This window comes from Elephas maximus, chromosome 25 (genome assembly GCF_024166365.1).
Source record: "Elephas maximus indicus isolate mEleMax1 chromosome 25, mEleMax1 primary haplotype, whole genome shotgun sequence".
NCBI lineage: Eukaryota > Metazoa > Chordata > Mammalia > Proboscidea > Elephantidae > Elephas > Elephas maximus.
In genome coordinates, this window is record NC_064843.1 from 21,688,788 (window position 1) to 21,706,229 (window position 17,442).

The 17,442-nt window shown below is 48.2% G+C and overlaps 1 protein-coding gene across 5 annotated transcripts in view; it reads left to right on the forward strand.

The window, feature by feature from the left end:
• The window catches only part of SULF2 (sulfatase 2), a 140,775-nt gene that overhangs the window by 84,019 nt on the left and 39,314 nt on the right, over positions 1-17,442 (forward strand). For all 5 annotated transcript variants that reach the window (XM_049869892.1, XM_049869891.1, XM_049869894.1 and 2 more), the window contains one exon: positions 12,843-12,994. In XM_049869892.1, the coding sequence (XP_049725849.1) occupies positions 12,843-12,994 (152 nt within the window). The remainder of the gene's footprint in view (positions 1-12,842; positions 12,995-17,442) is intronic.

A 17,442-nucleotide genomic window follows, 5' to 3' on the forward strand; every position in this document is an offset into this window, starting at 1 on the left:
CATGTGGGCTGCGATTGGGGGAAAACCCGTGGGCATTTTCCAGAATAAAGGGGAGTGAATGTTGGGTCAAAAAAAAAAATATATTGAGTTTTCAAGGCTGTAATCTTTACGGAAGCAGACTGCCACATCTTTTCCCCCAAGGAGCAGATGGTGGATTCAAACCAGTGACCTTTCAGTTAGCAGCTGAGCGCTTAACCACTACACCACCAGGGCTCCCTGAATGCTGGGTAGCATGTCAGTGGCACAGGCTTACTAGGTAGCATAACCACTTTGCTAAGAAGACCTTCAGTGTTGAACAGAGCCTGGGAAGATGCCCAGGTCAGCCTGCCCAGCAGCCCAGCTGAGCCCACTCACACCAGCCCCCTGTGATGTAACTCCACTGGGTGGGAGGAGGGGGCGCCACCCAGTGTTGCTGCAGGTCCCAGATCCTTCAGAGTAGCTGGGCACCCTTTCCCAAAGTAAAGCCTGTGAGCTAGTGGACGCATGGTATTTCTTTTGTGTGTGCATTAGGGATAAATCAAGTTAGCCACAAACCCCTGACTTCTTGGCTGACGTTGCTTAGTCCCAGACCGGAGCAGGGGTTTTTGTTTGCTTTTGTTTTCGTTTTTCCTTTTCAGTGAATCGATGTTTGGAAATTAACTCAGATGTCTTTCCAAAGCATAATGGATAAATTGTGGTCTCCATACAATTGGGATATTATACAGTGGTGGAAACGAACAAACTGTAACAACACACTTCATGGTGACTCTCAAACCATCACGTTGAGTCAAAGACACAAGTCACAGAATAATGCAGATGGAACAGTGAGACTCCATAATGTGAAGGTCAGAAAGAGGCAAAACCAAACAGGACATTGTTTTAGAGAGGCATACATAGGTGTGAATGTTGTAAAGAAAAGCAAGGGAATTGTTCAAACAATCAGTTATTTGTCATAGGTGAGTGGTTACTTCTATTGGGGTGAGGGAGGTGTGATTGGGAAGGGGCCCCCGGGGCATTCCAGATTTCCTGGAAGGTTCTAGCTCTTAACGGAACCAGGGGATATGATATACATGTGTTCATTATGTTATTCCTGAAATTTGCAAAAATGTTTAATATACTCTCTGTGTATATTCCATAATAAAAAGAACTTCAGTTAAATTGAATTGAAGGAAACCCTGAAGTACATAGTGGTCCAGATGATATATTTCAGAAATTGCAAAACGTGTGATAGGCGTACTCAGGTGACTGGAATTAGAGGATGTCACTGAGGAAAAGACCCCTTTGTGAGTCCCACACCCCCTGACCATGAAATGGGGTGGTGTATTTGGGGAAAGGTGGACTCTGCAAACTGCTCTACCTTGTTTTTCACTGACCTTTCGGGATTGCTTTGGCAAACAGTGTTTATTTTCATTGGCACGGCTCAGCGTTCCGGCCCATCTTTGCTAATAGATGTGTATCATGCTCAGCTGATTTCTTTGTGCAGCATAAACATCCCTCGCCAGGCTCATTACTGGAAATCTCGGGTGGGCCTTGCGATTTTCCAAGATGCTGTCACATCTGGTTTCCGACAACCACTGTTTATTACTCCAAGGCTCTGAGGTTTCACCCCCTACCCTGAAAAAGGAAAGTGGGCTATATTTTAGGAACCCACGGTTCCCTTTTAAAGAACGTGCAGGCTCTTACTCTGTGCCTGATCTCATCTGTTGCTGCTCCCATTTTATAGATGAGGACACTGAGGCTTAGAGAGAGCACTTAACTTGCCCAAGGAGGCAGGAATCAAACCCAGGTCATCTGACTCTGGTAACCACGCTCTGCAAAGGCCAGCTGCACCCACTCTTACTGACTCACTCGAGCCACCCTCAAAACTCTTCACCTGGCCTGGGGTTCTCAACCTGAGCGCTGTTGACATTCGGGGCCAGATCATTCTGTTGTGGGGATTGTCCTGTGCATTGTGGGATGTTCAGCAGCATTCCTGGCCTGCACCCACCAGATACAGAATCCCTCTTCTCTCCCACTCCCCCACCCCCCACCCCCATTTTGACAACCGAAAATGTCTCCAGACATTGCCAAATGTCCCCTGGGTGGCAGAATCGTTCCCAGCTGAGCACCTCTGGCCTGAACCGTGCTCAGTGTACTTTGTGCAAACATGCTTCGGGGTGCCGCCTTCACCACCTCTACTGACCCTTCTCCCCCATGCAGCCTGCTGCCCTGCAGATACAGCAATAGAAAACCGCTGGAATGGCCACTTCTCCAGCCCTCTGACCTTCCAGGGAAGGGAGAGACTTAATACCCTAGAGAGGGGCAGCTTTGCATTGCATGGTCTGTGTCTCTCTTCCAAGATCATGGCCCTCCCATCCCTTCAGCAATAAGATACATTCCACTAGGTTGGCAAGGGAGTCCCTGGGTGGTACAAATGGTTAACGCACTCGGTTGCTAACCAAAAAATGGGAGAGTTGAGGCCGCCCTGAGGCCTCAGAAGAGAGGCTTGGCAATCTACTTCCAAAAAATCAGCCGTCGAAAACCCTATGGAGCATTAAACCTTAAACCAAAAATACCCCTGGGGTCTTCTTAAAACCAAACAATATTTTAGCTTAACTAGGAAAGAATGTCAGCCTTGAGCATTATGCTCTTTTAAAGAACAATCTACTCAGGATCAAATTGACTACAGCAACTCCAAAGATTAGATAGGAACTTTAGGGGGCAGTGAGTTTACGTTAATGGTAAATGATATGTATTGAAATGTGTCACCCAAAAGTGTGTGCTGACTTGGCTAGGCCATGATGCCCAGTATTGTGTGATTGTCTACCATTTTGTCATCTGCTGTGATTTTCCTGTGTGCTGTAAATCCTGCCTCTGTGATGTTAATGAGTTGGAATTAGAGGCAGTTATGTTAATGAGGCAGGACTCAATCTACATGATTAGGTTGTATCTTAAATCAATCTCCTTTGAGTTATAAAAGACAGAAGTGAGCAGGGAGGGACAGGGGGACCTCAGACCACCAAGAGCGCAGCACCAGGGAGCAGAGCATGTCCTTTGGACCCAGGGTTCCTGTGCAGAGAAGCTCCTAGGCCAAGGGAAGATTGATGACGGAGAGAGAAAGCCTTCTCCTGGAGTTGGTGCCCTGAATTCGGACGTCTAACCTCCTAGACTGTGAGAGAATTTCTCTTTGTTAAAACCAGTTCTGACTCACAGCAACCCCGTGTGACAGAGTAAAACTGCCCCATAGAGTATTCTAGGCTGTAATCCTTATGGGAGCAAATTGCCAGGTCTTTCTCCCTCGGAGCCACTGGGTGGGTTCAAAACACCGCCCTTTCAGTTAGCAGCCCACTTAACCCTTGTGCCGCCAGGGCTCCTGAGGTGCTTTAAATCCTCTTAGCAGTTCACATTCATTACACATATCAGCTCACTGACCCGTCAAGGTACTATGCAGGGCTTACTGTCCTCACTGGGGTGAAGTCACTTGCATGAGGTCCTGCAGTTAGGAAGTGGCAGATCCGGGGTCCAAAACCAGGCAGTCGGCTGCAGAGACCACACACTCAGCCCCTCCCCTACATCACCAGGAGAAAGGGGAGTGGGTGCTGGGAGGTGCCAAACAGCAATGTCCCAGATAGCCCCAGCCCGCTTCACTCGCCAACAGAGAGAGTCATCTCTGGAATTCCTGCTAAATAGTTTCCAGTTGCTGAAACCCTGGTTTGCCATCTCACCCTTTTCACGCTTGGTACCTCAGATGCCCCCGTGTGCCCTTGTGCACCAGGTTTACTGCCAGCTCATCTCAGTCCCCAATCACCACAAGACACAGCTTTCACAGACCACAAATGCCATTATTATGAGGCAATTTCAGCTGGATTCGGGGGCTGGGAGAGAGAACAGAAGGGCCTGATTCTCTCATCAGACTCTGAATGGCTCCCCAGCAGCACTTAAATCAGACAGATGGAGAAGCAGCAGCCGGGAGGGGAGACAGCCACGCAGAAACTTCCAGGGCAGGGCTGCCTGCATGGGGCCACGGGGTCTGTGTGAGGGTTAAAAGGAAATGCTTGGGGGTGAATAATCCCCTCGAAGTGGAGAGGGGGAGAGGGAAGTCTGACATGTGTCTCGGCAGGGGCTCATTAGACAGTGTTAATGGGACAAGAAGTTGCTAGAAACAGGGATTCATCGCTGAGGATGAAAATAGGACACTTAGTGGGCACCTGATATGTGCCAGACACAGTGCTAAGCACTATACATATACAGTAAAACCTGTGAAAGCTGGAACCTGTGTAAGGCAGAAACCTGTCAGAGAAGGAAAATGCAAATATTTTTCACTAAAACAAGCGATAGAAAAAAAAAGTGGTAAGACTGCATCCTGTCAAAGGCAGAAAACTGCAAAACCCGGAAAAATAAGGCGGTCCCGTTAAGTTCCGGCACTCACAGTTTTCACTGTATTAATTCTCCTGACCTTGCCAAGAGGTAGATACTATTATCCCTGTCTTACAAGTGGAGACACTAAGGTATCAAGAGGTTCAGCAACTTGCCCAAAGATACACAGCTTTCAGCGTTGTGAACTATCTCTGAGAGTTCCTTTAACGTGAAGTTTTTGCCTCCCTTCCTCCAGGACATGTTCTTTATTTTCGTCACAACCACTTTGCTCATTCATTTCAGTAAGTCTGCCGTCAGCGAAGCTCCTCTGGCTACATGTTTTACCAGTTGCTGCCCGGTCTACTCCGACTCACAGCGACGCCATGGGTGTCAGAGTAGAGTTTCTCAATGGCTGATTTTCCGGAGGTAGACTGCCAGGCCTTTCTTCCCAGATGCCTCTGTGTGGACTTGAACCGCCAACCTTTTGGTTAGCAGCCAAGCATGTTAACAATTTGTACCACCAGGGACTCCCTGGCTGCATCAAGTCAATTCTGACTCATAGCGACACTATAGGGCAGGGTTGAACTGCCACATAGAGTTTTCAGGGCTGTGAATCTTTAGGGAAGCAGACTGCCACATCTTTCTCCCATGGAGCAGCTGGTGGGTTCAAACCACTGACTTTTAGGTTAGCAGCCGAACACTTAACCACTGCACCACCAGGGCTCCCGGCTGCATGTCTAGGGCTTCTCAAAGGGCAGTGTTGTCAGTATCCCCATGGTCAGCTCTGTAACTCTATTTACATTCAATTTAAATGTCATTCCCAGCATTACCACTAACCATGTTTCGTTTCTTTGTTGCGCTTTCGTCTTTGTTGGCCAGTTCCCTCTTTTGGTTATCTATCTTGTAAAATGCTTTAGCAATGTGTCACTGGAAGACAAGGAGGTAACCCAGGTACACGCTTTGCTGTCTGTGCATGAACTGAGCAACAGGTGCACAGTGACCAGTCACTGACGCACTTTGCAAGAAGTGACGTGATTGGTTATTGATCATGATGAGCACCTGTTATTTGCATAGTGATTTGTGGTCTGAAAATCTAGCAGCAAAGTTTGTGCTTTAGGCAAGTACTCAGAGGTAAAATACTGTGGTAACTAAATTTGAACCATGCTTTTGGAGGACTGGAATTATTTAAATAGTGGCAACTAAAATTTGTGCATTTTAGAACCATGAGGACTGCCCGTAATCGGTGTGTCCCATTGTTGTTGGGACACACCCTCTGCTTTGGCGCAGTTCAGTCTATTTCTGCTTAGCTGTCATCACTTCCTCCAGAATTCAAGGGAAAAAAAACCCAAACCCACTGTCCTCGAGTTGATTTCAACTCATAGCTACCTTACAGGACAGAGTAGGACTGCCCCATAGGGTTTCCAAGGCTGTCATCTTTACAGAAGCAGAGCACTGTATCTTTCTCCTGCAGAGTGGCTGGTGAGTTTCAAACCAACAACCTCATGGTTAACAGCCGAGTGATTAATCACTACGCCACCATGGCTCCTCTTCATGGTTACCACAGCCCCATTTTAAACCTCAACTAGGACTGGGGTTCCCCAAAGGAATCCTTCACCCTGCACAGTGAAATTGGCACTACACCAGCAATCGGCAAACTTTCCATAAAGGACCGGGTAGTAACTATTTTAAACTTGCAGGCCACACAGTTGCAGCTACTCAGCTCTGCCATTGTAGTGCAGGAGCAGCCATGGATAATAGGCAAACAAATAGGTGTGGTTGTGTTCCCATATAGCTTTATTTACAAAAACAGGTGACAGGCTGGATTTGGTCCACAGGCCCTCGTTTGCTAAACCCAGCTCTACACTAAGCATTGCATCATCTTTCAAATGCAGGTGAAAGAACTGATTGAAGCAAACAAAACGAACCAAAACAAGACAAAAGTAGGGTGGTAGGATTTATTGGTTTATATAACTCAGGTTTCTCAACATCAGCACTACCAATGTCTGGGACCTGATCATTCCTTTGTTGTGGGGAGTTGCCCTGTGTCTTGTAAAGATGTTTAGCTGCATCCCTTGCCTCTGCCCACTTGATGCCAGTAACACTCCCCTCCCCATTGTTGTACAATGTCCCCTCAGGGACAAAATCTCCACTGATAGAACTGAAAATACTAGCCTTAGAGGTGACTTCAGATAAGAATGGACCCAGGGGCTCAAATATCTCTTTCACCCTCTCAGTCTGTTTCTTTCTCACATACACACGTACACACACACACACACACACACACACACACACTCTCACTTTCTCTCAGCCTCTCACTTTCTGACCCTCTGGGTCTCTCTCTCTCACACACGTACACATAGACACACACTCCCTCTCTCAGCCTCTCACTGTCTCTCACCCTCTCACTCTCTTTCTCTCACAAACACACACACAGTCACTCTGTCTCACCCTCTTTCTTTCTCTTTCTCACATATGCATACACACACAATCTCTCTCTCTCAGCCTCTCACTCTCTCGCCCTCTCACTCTCTTTCTTTCTCTCTCTCACATACACACAAACACACTCTGTCTCTCAGCCTCTCACTGTCTCTTTTTTCTTTCTGCATACAAACATTCTCTCTCTTTCTCCCTATCTCTCTCTCTCCCTCTCGCTGTCACTCTCACTGTCTCTTACCCTCTCAGTCTCTTTCAGCCTCTCACTCTTTCGTTCTCTGTATCTGTCAGCTCTGCTTTCTTCCGTGTTGGTTAACTCTCAATCCATCCCCCCTCTCTTGGTGGTAAGATGGCTACCAGACCTTCAAGCTTAACTCCTACCTACCTCCAGCCCCAAGGAAAAAAGAGCTTCTCTTTTCTAGTTTTTGTTGGGTGCCATCAAGTTGATTTCGACTCATAGCAACCCTATATGACAGAGTATAACTTCCCACATAGGGTTTTCTAGGCTGTAATCTGTATGGGAGCAAATGGCCAGGTCTTTTCTCCCTTGGGACCCCTGGTGGTGCAGTGGTTAAGAGTTCGGCTGCTAACCAAAAGGTCAGCAGTTGGAATCCACCAGCTGCTCCTTGGAAATTCTATGAGGCAGTTCTACTCTGCCTCGTAGGGTTGCTATGAGTCAAAATTAATGCTACAACAGCAGATTTGGGTTTTTGTTTGTTTGGTTTGCTCCCATGGAGCCACTGGGTAGGTTCAAATCCCTGACCTTTGGGTTACCAGCCGAGTGCTTAACCATTGTACCACCATGGCTCCTTTTCCAGTAAACTAAAAAAACCAAACCCAGTGCCGCCGCCTCAGTTCCTACTCATAGCGACCCTATAACCAAACAAAAACCAAACCCAGTGCCATCGAGTTGATTCTGACTCACAGCAACCCTATAGGACAAAGTAGAACTGCCCCATAGAGTTTCCAAGGAGCGCCTGGTGGATTCGAACTGCCGACCCTTTGGTTAACAGCCATAGCACTCAGCCACTATGCCACCAGGGTTTATAATTTTAGCTCCCTAAAAATCCCAGGGCTGGCTCTTATTGGCCCAGGTTGGGTCACATGCCTATCCCTGAACCAATGGCAGTAGCCAGGGGAAAGTGATGCTCTGATTGGCCAGGCTTAGATGATGCATGCAGCCCTGGAGGCAGGGGTTGAGGTCAGCCCATGGGCGTTGAAGTGAGGAACGGTGGCACCCAGCGGACCACAGTCAGGACTAGGCAGGCAAAACAACAGTCTCCATTGCCAGAAGTAAAATTCCCACCCAGTGCCTGGCGCATGGGTGACAGTGAGCATCTGCCCCTTCAATCGATGCCAGCCCTGCTTCCACGGGGCATCATCAGCCAGCATCAGTGCCCTTTCCCTGCAGGGCATTTCATTTCTCTTCATCTGCCTGCCAAGTTGCTCCACCCCCTCACCGGCCCCCCATTTGCCACCCTCCTTGCCCTGTCCCAGCCACCAAAGCTCAGCTACTCCCAGCTACCCACGCCCCAGCCCCAACATGGGTTGTATTTTTAATCTTGATTTTAATTCCTGCTCTTTCTCCTGGCTGTGTCTCCCAGCCCCGGAGCACCAGGTCCCATGCTAATTTGCGCCTCCCACCTCCACTGGTGCCAGAATAACCATTTTAAAAACCGCCTTGGGGAAGTCTAATCAAATGAGAGCAAGATCTAATTTGGCACTAAAAGCCTTTGACGGAAGCCCTGTTTTCCAGGGCCTTGTGGAGGCTGAATAGTAAACTCTTTCTGGAATGTTTGAGGGTTGGGACTGGAGAACGGAGAGAGATGTGAAAGAGGAGATTGTAGCAGAGGACACAGCTCCCAACACTTTGACACCCATGGCATTGGGCGATAATGGGCAGGGGGTGGGCTTCCAAAGGCACAAGGAGGACCTGCACCCTCCTCCCCACAGCAGGCCCTCGCCCACCAGCTGGGCCAAGATCAGCTCTTCAGCCTTCTGAGCTACACGCTCATCAGAAAGACTTTGGCCCAAATCTTCAGGGACAAACCAGAAGACTCACTAGCCAGGAACTCAGAGACCTGGGACCGAACCTCATTCTCCCAGTGGGGAATTCAGGATTTTTATTCTCCTTTAAATGAAAGAGGTGTGAAGTTCTTAAATTATTTGTGATCCTGGGTTGCTTTCTGAATGTCAAAAGCTGTGGACCTGTTTCCAGGAAAATACACATAAAGTGCAAACTCTGGTGTGTAATATTTCTGGGTGCGAGGGCCTCTGAGGTTCACAGCATACTTCCTATTGTGGCTTTTAGGATTCTGCGTGATCTGCCCCTAGCCTCTGTGACATCATCTCTTCACTCCCTCACTGGCCTCCTTGGGCTCTTCAAATGCCCCAAACTTGGAATGGACTGGATGGCAGTGGGGTTAGTTTTTTATTGTTCCTGCCTCAGGACTTTTGCACTTGGCTGTTTCCTCTGCCTGGTGCAGTTTTCCTCTTATTCCCGTATTCCACTTGTGACATGGGGAATAAGGTCACTAAGGTTTAGTAGATCTTGTTTCCTGGAGTATATGTGACCTCTAGGTCCCCTTCAGCTCTCACAGTGTGGCTCTGGAGAATTGAGGGAAGGGATGCTAGAGGGCCCTGGGAATGGATGGAGTTTTTAGATCAGGGTTGGCCTTGGCACTATTGACATTTGGGGCCAGATAATTCTTTGTCCCAGGGGGTTGTCCTGTGCATTGTAGGGTGCTTAGCAGTATCCCTGGCCTCTACCCAGTAGATGGCAGTAGCACCCCCTCCCCAGTTGTGGCAGCCACAATATCTCCAAACATTGCCCAGTGTCCCCTGGCTGAGAACCACCACTTTAAGGAGATGGATGCAACTGATGGATGCAATGTTCTAGAAAAAGAAAAACAGGCATTTAGTGTGCCTGGTGCTTTAATTCTGCCTCTTGCGCCAGCCAGTATCTCAGCCCATTACTCCCTGACAAGCAGCCAGGGCTACCCGATTGCTTTTTAATTAGACACCCACCACCTAGTTCCATCTTACTTTTTAAATATTGGACGGTACTCAGGATATGGAGAACGGTGCAGCCAGTTCCCGCCCCCTCCTCCCCAGGATGCCAGGGCTCTTTCCCTTTATTTTTGCCTTTCCCGCCCACGCAACATGAGCTCTACCTTGGGCCTTATCACCAAGGCTCGGGACCCTCCCTTCGTATTTTCCTCTCACTGTTGCCCAGATCCTTCTAGAAGGTGCTTCATCAGCTCCTCCCTCAGGAGCACTCACTGCCCGGCTCTACATTTAATGGGAGCATTTTCCTTTGCCCATAGTACCTTGGGGACTCAGGAATCTGGCTGCTTCATTTCCTACAGGGTCTTCCACTCCCAGGCATGCCAGCTACTTGCCAGGTCTCCAGGAAGCCCATGTACCGGGCTTCAGCTCCGTCGCAGCACCTCCTGGTCCAGGCCTCTCTTCTGGAGTTAACAGCCTGTGAGCAACTCTCTGTGCTCTTTCTAAGGTTCCAGGCGGAGGGACCATCTCATTGTCTGTGGGACGGTATCCCAGCCCCACCCACTCTCCTCCTCCCTCTGTGGACTTTCTCTGTCTTTCTCGTCTCATCTTGGCTTCTGAACTGAGACCCACTGACTCTGAGCACTTACTGCAGGTAGTCCCCAACTTAGGACGGGATTCCATTCTGACGACTCCGTCGTAAGTCGGTTCTGAAGTGGAATACCTCATTTTTTTTCTTTTTTTTAGTTTTCATTATTATTACCTTTTATTGGCTGTATCTTTATAAATCGTAACATTGAACTTCTGCAAGTGAACATCTGAGAATAGCATCAGCAAATTACGCACTGCAACGCTGTATGTAGTACATATTACCAACGATAAGATGTATGGAAAAAAAACAGACAATCGTTAAGTGCAGTTCATCGTAACTCCAGTACGTCACAAGTGGGGGACAACCTGTATTTGCCAGGCACGTTGTTAAACCAAAAAACGAGACCAGTTGCCATCAAGTCAACTCTGACCCATGGTGACCCTATATGTGTCAGAGAAGAACTGTGCTCCGTAGGGTTTTCAGTGGCTGATTTTTCAGAGTAGATCGCTAGGCCTGTCTTCCAAGGTACCTCTGGGTGGACTCAAACTCTCAACCTTTTGGTTAGCAGTCGAGTGTGTTAAGCGTTTGCACCACCCAGGGATTCTATAGGCGTGGTACTAACCACTTGCTAAACCAGATGTCGTTTAACCCCTACAACCACCTTGAACACATGTATCCTCGTACCGTCAACAATGTTTGTTGCTCGTCTCTGTGCCCTGATGTTCTCATCTGAAAAGACAGGGCTGGGGTAAGACCTCTGTCTCCAGACAAACTCTCACAAAAATTTTCCAGTAAAAAAAAAATGAGTTTGATAGGTTACCATTATTAAATATCGTACATGCTCTCACTGTGAGTCGAAATCAACTCAACGGCAACGGGTTTAGTTTTTCTTGGTTTCCTGGGCGTCCAGCTCAATGAGGACTCACCAGCTGAAACACCTGTGTCCCAGCAAGAAACAGAACATGATCATCACCGTAGAAGCCCCCCCTGCACCCCTTCCACCCCGCCATGTCCAGTGATAACCACTGTTTTTACTTCCAGCACCGTAGGTTAGTTTTGCCTGTTTCTGAACTTCATAGGTTGTTATTCTTGTTGTTAGCTGCTGTTGAGTTGCACAACAGAACAAAATGCTGCTCTATCCTGCATCATCCCCATGAAGCAGTTGTGGATTGGACTGTTGTGATCCTTAGAGTTTTCATTGTCTGATTTTCAAGAATAGATTTCCAGGCCTTTCTTCCTAGTCTGTCTTAGCCTGGAAGCTCTGCTGAAACCTGTTCAGCGTAACAGCGACACACAGTCCTCCACTGAAAGGCAGCTGGTGGCTGTGTGTGAGATGCATTCGGCAGGACTCAAACCCAGGTCTCCTGAATGGAAGGTGAGAATTCTCTCACTGAGCCACCGCTGCCCCCAAGCTTCACATAAAGGAGATCATAATATCATCTGCTCTTTCCTATCTGGTTTATTTCTCTTAACATTAGGTAGGTTGTTGGGTGGTATCCATGTTATTGAACGAAGCACTAGATCTTTTCATCTCATTGCTGTATAGTATTCCGTTATACAAATATGAAGCAATGTATTTATCCACTCTTTTTTGATAGACAGTTGATTTGTTTCTAGTTACTTGCTATACTGAGTAATGTTACAATGAACATTTCTTGTACATGACTTCTGGTGAATGTATGAATGCATTTCTGTTGGATAAACACCCAGGATTTGAATCACTGGGTCAGAAGTTGTGACTATGTCTGAGTTTACTAGACACTGCCAGTTTTCCACAGTGGTTGGGCCAGTTTCCCCTCCCACTAGCAGTTATGAGAGTTCCAGTTGCTCCGCCTCCCCATCATCACTTGGTATTGTCAATTTCTTTTTAACATTAACCATTCTGGTGGCTGTGTAATGTATAGAATTCAAGGGGCCTATAAATGTGAATGGGGAAAAAAAAAACATACTTTTATTTTCGCTAACTTGCAACTGAAATTTAGCATTTGCTTCCATTTTAAGCAGGGGCCACAGATCACAGTATGCTAGCAGAATCTGTAACTTTTTCACTCATAGAAATCATCAATATTTTAATAACCCATTACAGTTGTTGCAGATAGCCAAAAATAAAATATGTTCACTCATCAATCACTACTTTGAAATTGCCAGATGCCCTGCTAGGTCTTCTTTTAAATATATTAATTTAAAAGGACATTTATTACTATATCACAAATTCTTTTAGTACTTTGATAACTATATTTCAAAATAATTGATTTTCACTGTGATCCTACATAGTTTGTTTTGTGCATTTAAAAACGTTTTGAGAAGGGGGTCTGTGGGCTCTGCTTGCTTGCCAGCGGACTCCACAGCATGACAAAAGGTAAAACTTTTGCCCGAAGGGATAGTGTCGTTCGCCTGCTTTGCACCTACAATGGTGGTTTAACAGACTCTATTGGATGATTATGAGAGAAGGCCTTTGCTGTCTTTTTTCTTACCTGGCCTTCTTCTCTCCCTCCAGCTTTCTTTGGGAAGTACCTTAATGAGTACAATGGCTCCTACGTGCCCCCTGGCTGGAAGGAGTGGGTCGGACTCCTTAAAAACTCCCGCTTCTATAACTACACGCTCTGTCGGAACGGGGTGAAGGAGAAGCATGGCTTCGACTACTCCAAGGTAAGCTCGGCCCTTTCCTGGCTTGGGAGAGGCAGTGTGGCCCAGTGCTTAGGAGCACAGCTCTGGGGCCGGACTGCCTGAGTTTGTTCAGACCGTGGACTCTGACATTCTCTGAAATGTGTGGCCTTGAGCAGCTAACTTACATCCTCTGCTTCTCAGCTTTTTCATCTCTCAAATAACAGTCTCTATTTCAAGGGCATTGGTCTTTAACATTTTACTGAAGCAGAGTATTCTTACAGAAGTGGGCTCAGACCAAGTGGACAGTTCAATGAATCTTCACAAACTGAATCTACACACCCTGGGAACACTGGCTGCAAATAGATCCCCAAATAAAAACGGAGAAGTTCCACACTAAGGAGGGTGACTAGACCCTTGACAGCCAAAACGCACCCTACCCGGGTCCCTTTTTGTAAACACTAGCACATTTGGGGATCCCTCCTACCTTTAAAAAGAGTCCTGGTGGCACAATGGTTAAAGTGCCCGGCTGCTAACCAGAAGGTTGGCAGTTTGAACCCACCAGCTGCTCTGTAGGAGAAAGATGTGGCATTTGGCTCCCACAAAGATTACAGCCTAGGAAACCCTGTGGGGCAGTTCTGCTCTGTCACACAGGGTCACTGTGAGTCGGAATTGACTCGGCAGCACCTAACAACAACAACCTACCTTTGATGGGTGATCAGGGCTCACTTGTGTCCATTTCCTGTGTCTCAATTGGATCTGCCCAGGCCCTGGTGGCAGAAACCACTTCAGACATCTCTTATGCATCTCCCTCTGTCCCTGGCTCTGCACACAACCAGCCTCCCTTACCTCCTGAGAGAATGGATTCCCAAGTCCTGGGAAGGGAATTTAGTGACCCCCTGGAATCCCAGGAAATATAAATTGTAGTCTCCTGGGGCCTTACACACTGCCTCCCAGCCTCCCAGCCTCAGAGTAGGCAAATTCTCCAAACCTCCTGAAAACCCCACTCCCTCCTCTTTCAAATTCCTCACCATGCCCCGCCTTGGCTCGGAGCAGCCTGGTAATCAAGTTATCCAGAGCTACTTGGGGTCCTCTAGGGCCAAGGATGGAGACATAGAGAGCCCGCTATTTCATCCTTCTTTGCTGCCACCCTGACATCTCCCTGGTGAATGAGAAAACCCCCTGCGGGACTCAGGGGGCCTGGGAACAGGGACATTCTTAACAGGGATGTGGGGGGGTGTTTCCCTTTGGAGTCAGAATTGGCTCAGGTCCACAGTTCCGAACCAGCTGGGGGGAGCAGTGGGCGGCAGCAGCCAGGGCTTCCAGAAGGAGCAGGAGTGAGCCAGGAGTTGCCAGCAAGGCCAAGCCCAGGAGCCCTGGGCACTGGGTCCTGTACTCGGGTGGTGAGATGCCCCTTCCAGGCAGAGCATCATGGTGGCCACAGGGGCCTCACTGGGAGGCCCAGGTGGGAAGGAAGCTGCCAGCCCTTCCCCAGCTCCCCCCGCAAGGCCCTCTGCGGACTCTGCCCTGAGTCACTAATCCCAAAGTTGGAGAGATGCCATGAAAGGGGAGAGAGGCAGCGATGCCAAGAAGAGAATGGTATGAAGCATGTGCTCATGGCCGAGGAGGGTTGTGAGAAGGCAGGACAGCTAGCAGGAAGGGAGGTAGGAATGACTAAGAGTTGCATCACAGAGAGGTTTCCATCTGGGGCTGTAGGGGAGGGACCAGCAGGTGTTGAGGGGACACTGGGAATTGACAGAATGCACACCAATCTGAGGGCAATCTGGCAGTCTCATTGAACCTGAACGTGCCCTCCCCTGAGCCCCAGCATCCCCTTTTCTCTGTATTTATTCTAGAGAAAGCCTATGCAGGAGGCTGCATGGCTGGGCTGTTGCTTACAGCTTTGGTTGTTACTGAAAGAAACAAACAACCAGAAAGTCCCCCGTTGCAGAAAGGGCTGAATGACCATGAAGCACCCCTGCCCTGGAGGCAAATAAGCTGGATGAGGGGATCTGTGGGCAAAGCCATAAAAAGAGCCGAGATGTAAGCTTGAGTGGGAAAAGCAAGTTGCTTTTTTGAGCAAGGTCCTGCTCAAATCCACTTCCTCGCTGCAACCTGCCCAGGCCACTGTACTTGAAGGGTACCCCACCCCCCGTTATTCTCCTCCCTGGTCCCCATCTGACACACCATACCCTGTATGCTTCAGATTTATTTGTTCCTTGTCTGCCCCTCTCCAGGGGCGGGAAGGCAGGAATGATTGTTGGTTTCGTTCCCTGCTCTCTGTTGGGTGAATGAATGGATACAGATATACAGGATTTATACAATGAAGTAAGAAGATGCATAAAGCAATACTGTTGCTTTTCTATGGAAGTGCGTAACAAAATATTTGGAAAGATATTTCTCAGTAGGGAACAACAGAGGCCGAGATTGCAACAGGGGTGAAGGGTGATCAAAGGGAACTTCAGCCATGTGTCAATTCAATGTGTTGTTTTAATTCTTACAAATGCTGGCATGTGGGTGTCTTGAGGAATAACACCCAACACTCACGTAGCAGCATCGTGCGCCAAGTACTGTTCAAATCATTTCACGTAAATTGACGCATGCATTCCTCACCGCAGCCTGTGAGATGGGTGCTGTTGTCATCCCTACCTGGCGCTGAGAGAGCTGAGGCTGAGGGAGTATCTTCACCCGGCCACACAGCTAGTGAGAGCTAAAGCCAGGCTTCGAGCCCAAGCCACTGGGCTTCAAAGCCCAAGCTCAAAACTACAGCCCGTGGGCCAAGTCCAGCCCACTGACTGTTTTTGAACGGCCCTTGAGCTAAGAACGTTTTTTATATTTCTCACGAGTTGAAAAAACATCAAAAGGAGAGTAATTTTCATGATATGTAAAATTTACATAGAATTGAAATTTTAGTGTGCATAAATAAAGTTTTACTGGCACAAGGACACGCCCATTCATTTATGTTTTGTCTATGGTTGCTTTCGCGCTACAATGGCAGCAGTGAGCAGGTAGACCAAAAAGCCTAGATATTTACACTCCACCCTCTACAGTGAGCATCTGTCAACCTGTGCTCTAAACCACCACATACTGCCTCATTAATAACTTTGTCTGTTTGTAGGGGAGAAAGGTGGACCAAACAAAATTATAAAGCCTGAGCTCTAGCTCTGGATGTACTGCTTAGTAGTTTTGTGAACTCCATTTCCCCATCTGTAAAATGGGCATAATGTCCACTTATCATTTGTCACAAAGGTTCTAATAGGCTAATGTAGGACAGCAATAACAGCCAGCATGCCTTGTGGGTACTGTCTGTGTCAGGCTCTTGGCAAAGTGCTTGATACACTAAGCAAGTCCTCAGCTTGTCAGGTCCCCCACACCACCATCTGAAGAAGCAGCTGTCATTAGGCCCACTTTGCAGACGCAAAACTAAGGTGCAGAAAGGCAAGTGGTTTGCCCAGGAGCATACAGCTAGCAGCTGTCAAACTCCAGAGCCCTCAGTCTTCATGAATTATCATTGCCCCTGTAGGGATGGAGCCCTGGTGGTGTAGTGGCTAAGCGATTCAGCTGCTAACCAAAAGTTTGGCAGTCTGAATCCACCAGCAGCTCCTTGGAAACCTTCTGGAGCAGTTCTGCTCTGTCCTATAGGGCCGTTATAGCGTTGCTATGGGTCAGAATCAACTCGATTGGAATAGTTTTTGTTTCTGTCTTTCTTGTAGGGATGTGGAGCCCTGGTGGCGCAGTGGTTGAACATTCAGCTGCAAACCAAAGGGTCACAGTTCTAGTTCACCAGCTGCTCCTTGGAAACCCTATGGGGCGGTTCTACTCAGTCCTGTAGGGTTGCTATGAGTCAGAATCAACTCGACAGCAATAGGTTTGAGGAGTCGGGATGTGAATCTCTCTGTAAACACAAACTGCTGTAGAAACCCCCAAGGCTGAGGGGTCAGCATCATGATGGGGAATGAAGGCTAGGATAATCTGCTGCACGGGAAAGCCAACAGCTCCCCTCCTCAGGGTTGACTTGCCGAATGAGGAACGTGTCAAGAGCTGGCCTGGGGGCTGTCCTCTGGGCAGAAGCAACCCCCACCCCACTCCCAACCATGCCCCTGAAACCAGTTCTTAGGGACAAAGCCATGGGTTTCCAGGCACAGCCTTAAAGTGGCCCAATGGTGCTCAAGTGAGGCTTCCCAAGCAGAAAATTTAACTAGACCTGGGGTCCGAGAGACTCAAGTTTGCGGAGATGCCCTATAAGAAGTGGTGAGTTGGTATGTCTTGCCCAAGTTCTAAAAGGAGGTAGAAACTCAGGCTTCCTTGGGGCAAATGTGTGAGCAATTACTGGGAGGAACCCAGGGACACGTTCCTCCAGGACCCAGGGTCCAGGGGAGAAGAGGAGCAGCTGTCAGCAGCCCCCCACCCTGCCCTGGTCTCCACATCCCCTCTTCCCCTTACAGTCCCCCCAACCCACTCACCCCTAGCAGCCTGAGGCATCCTAGGAAAGG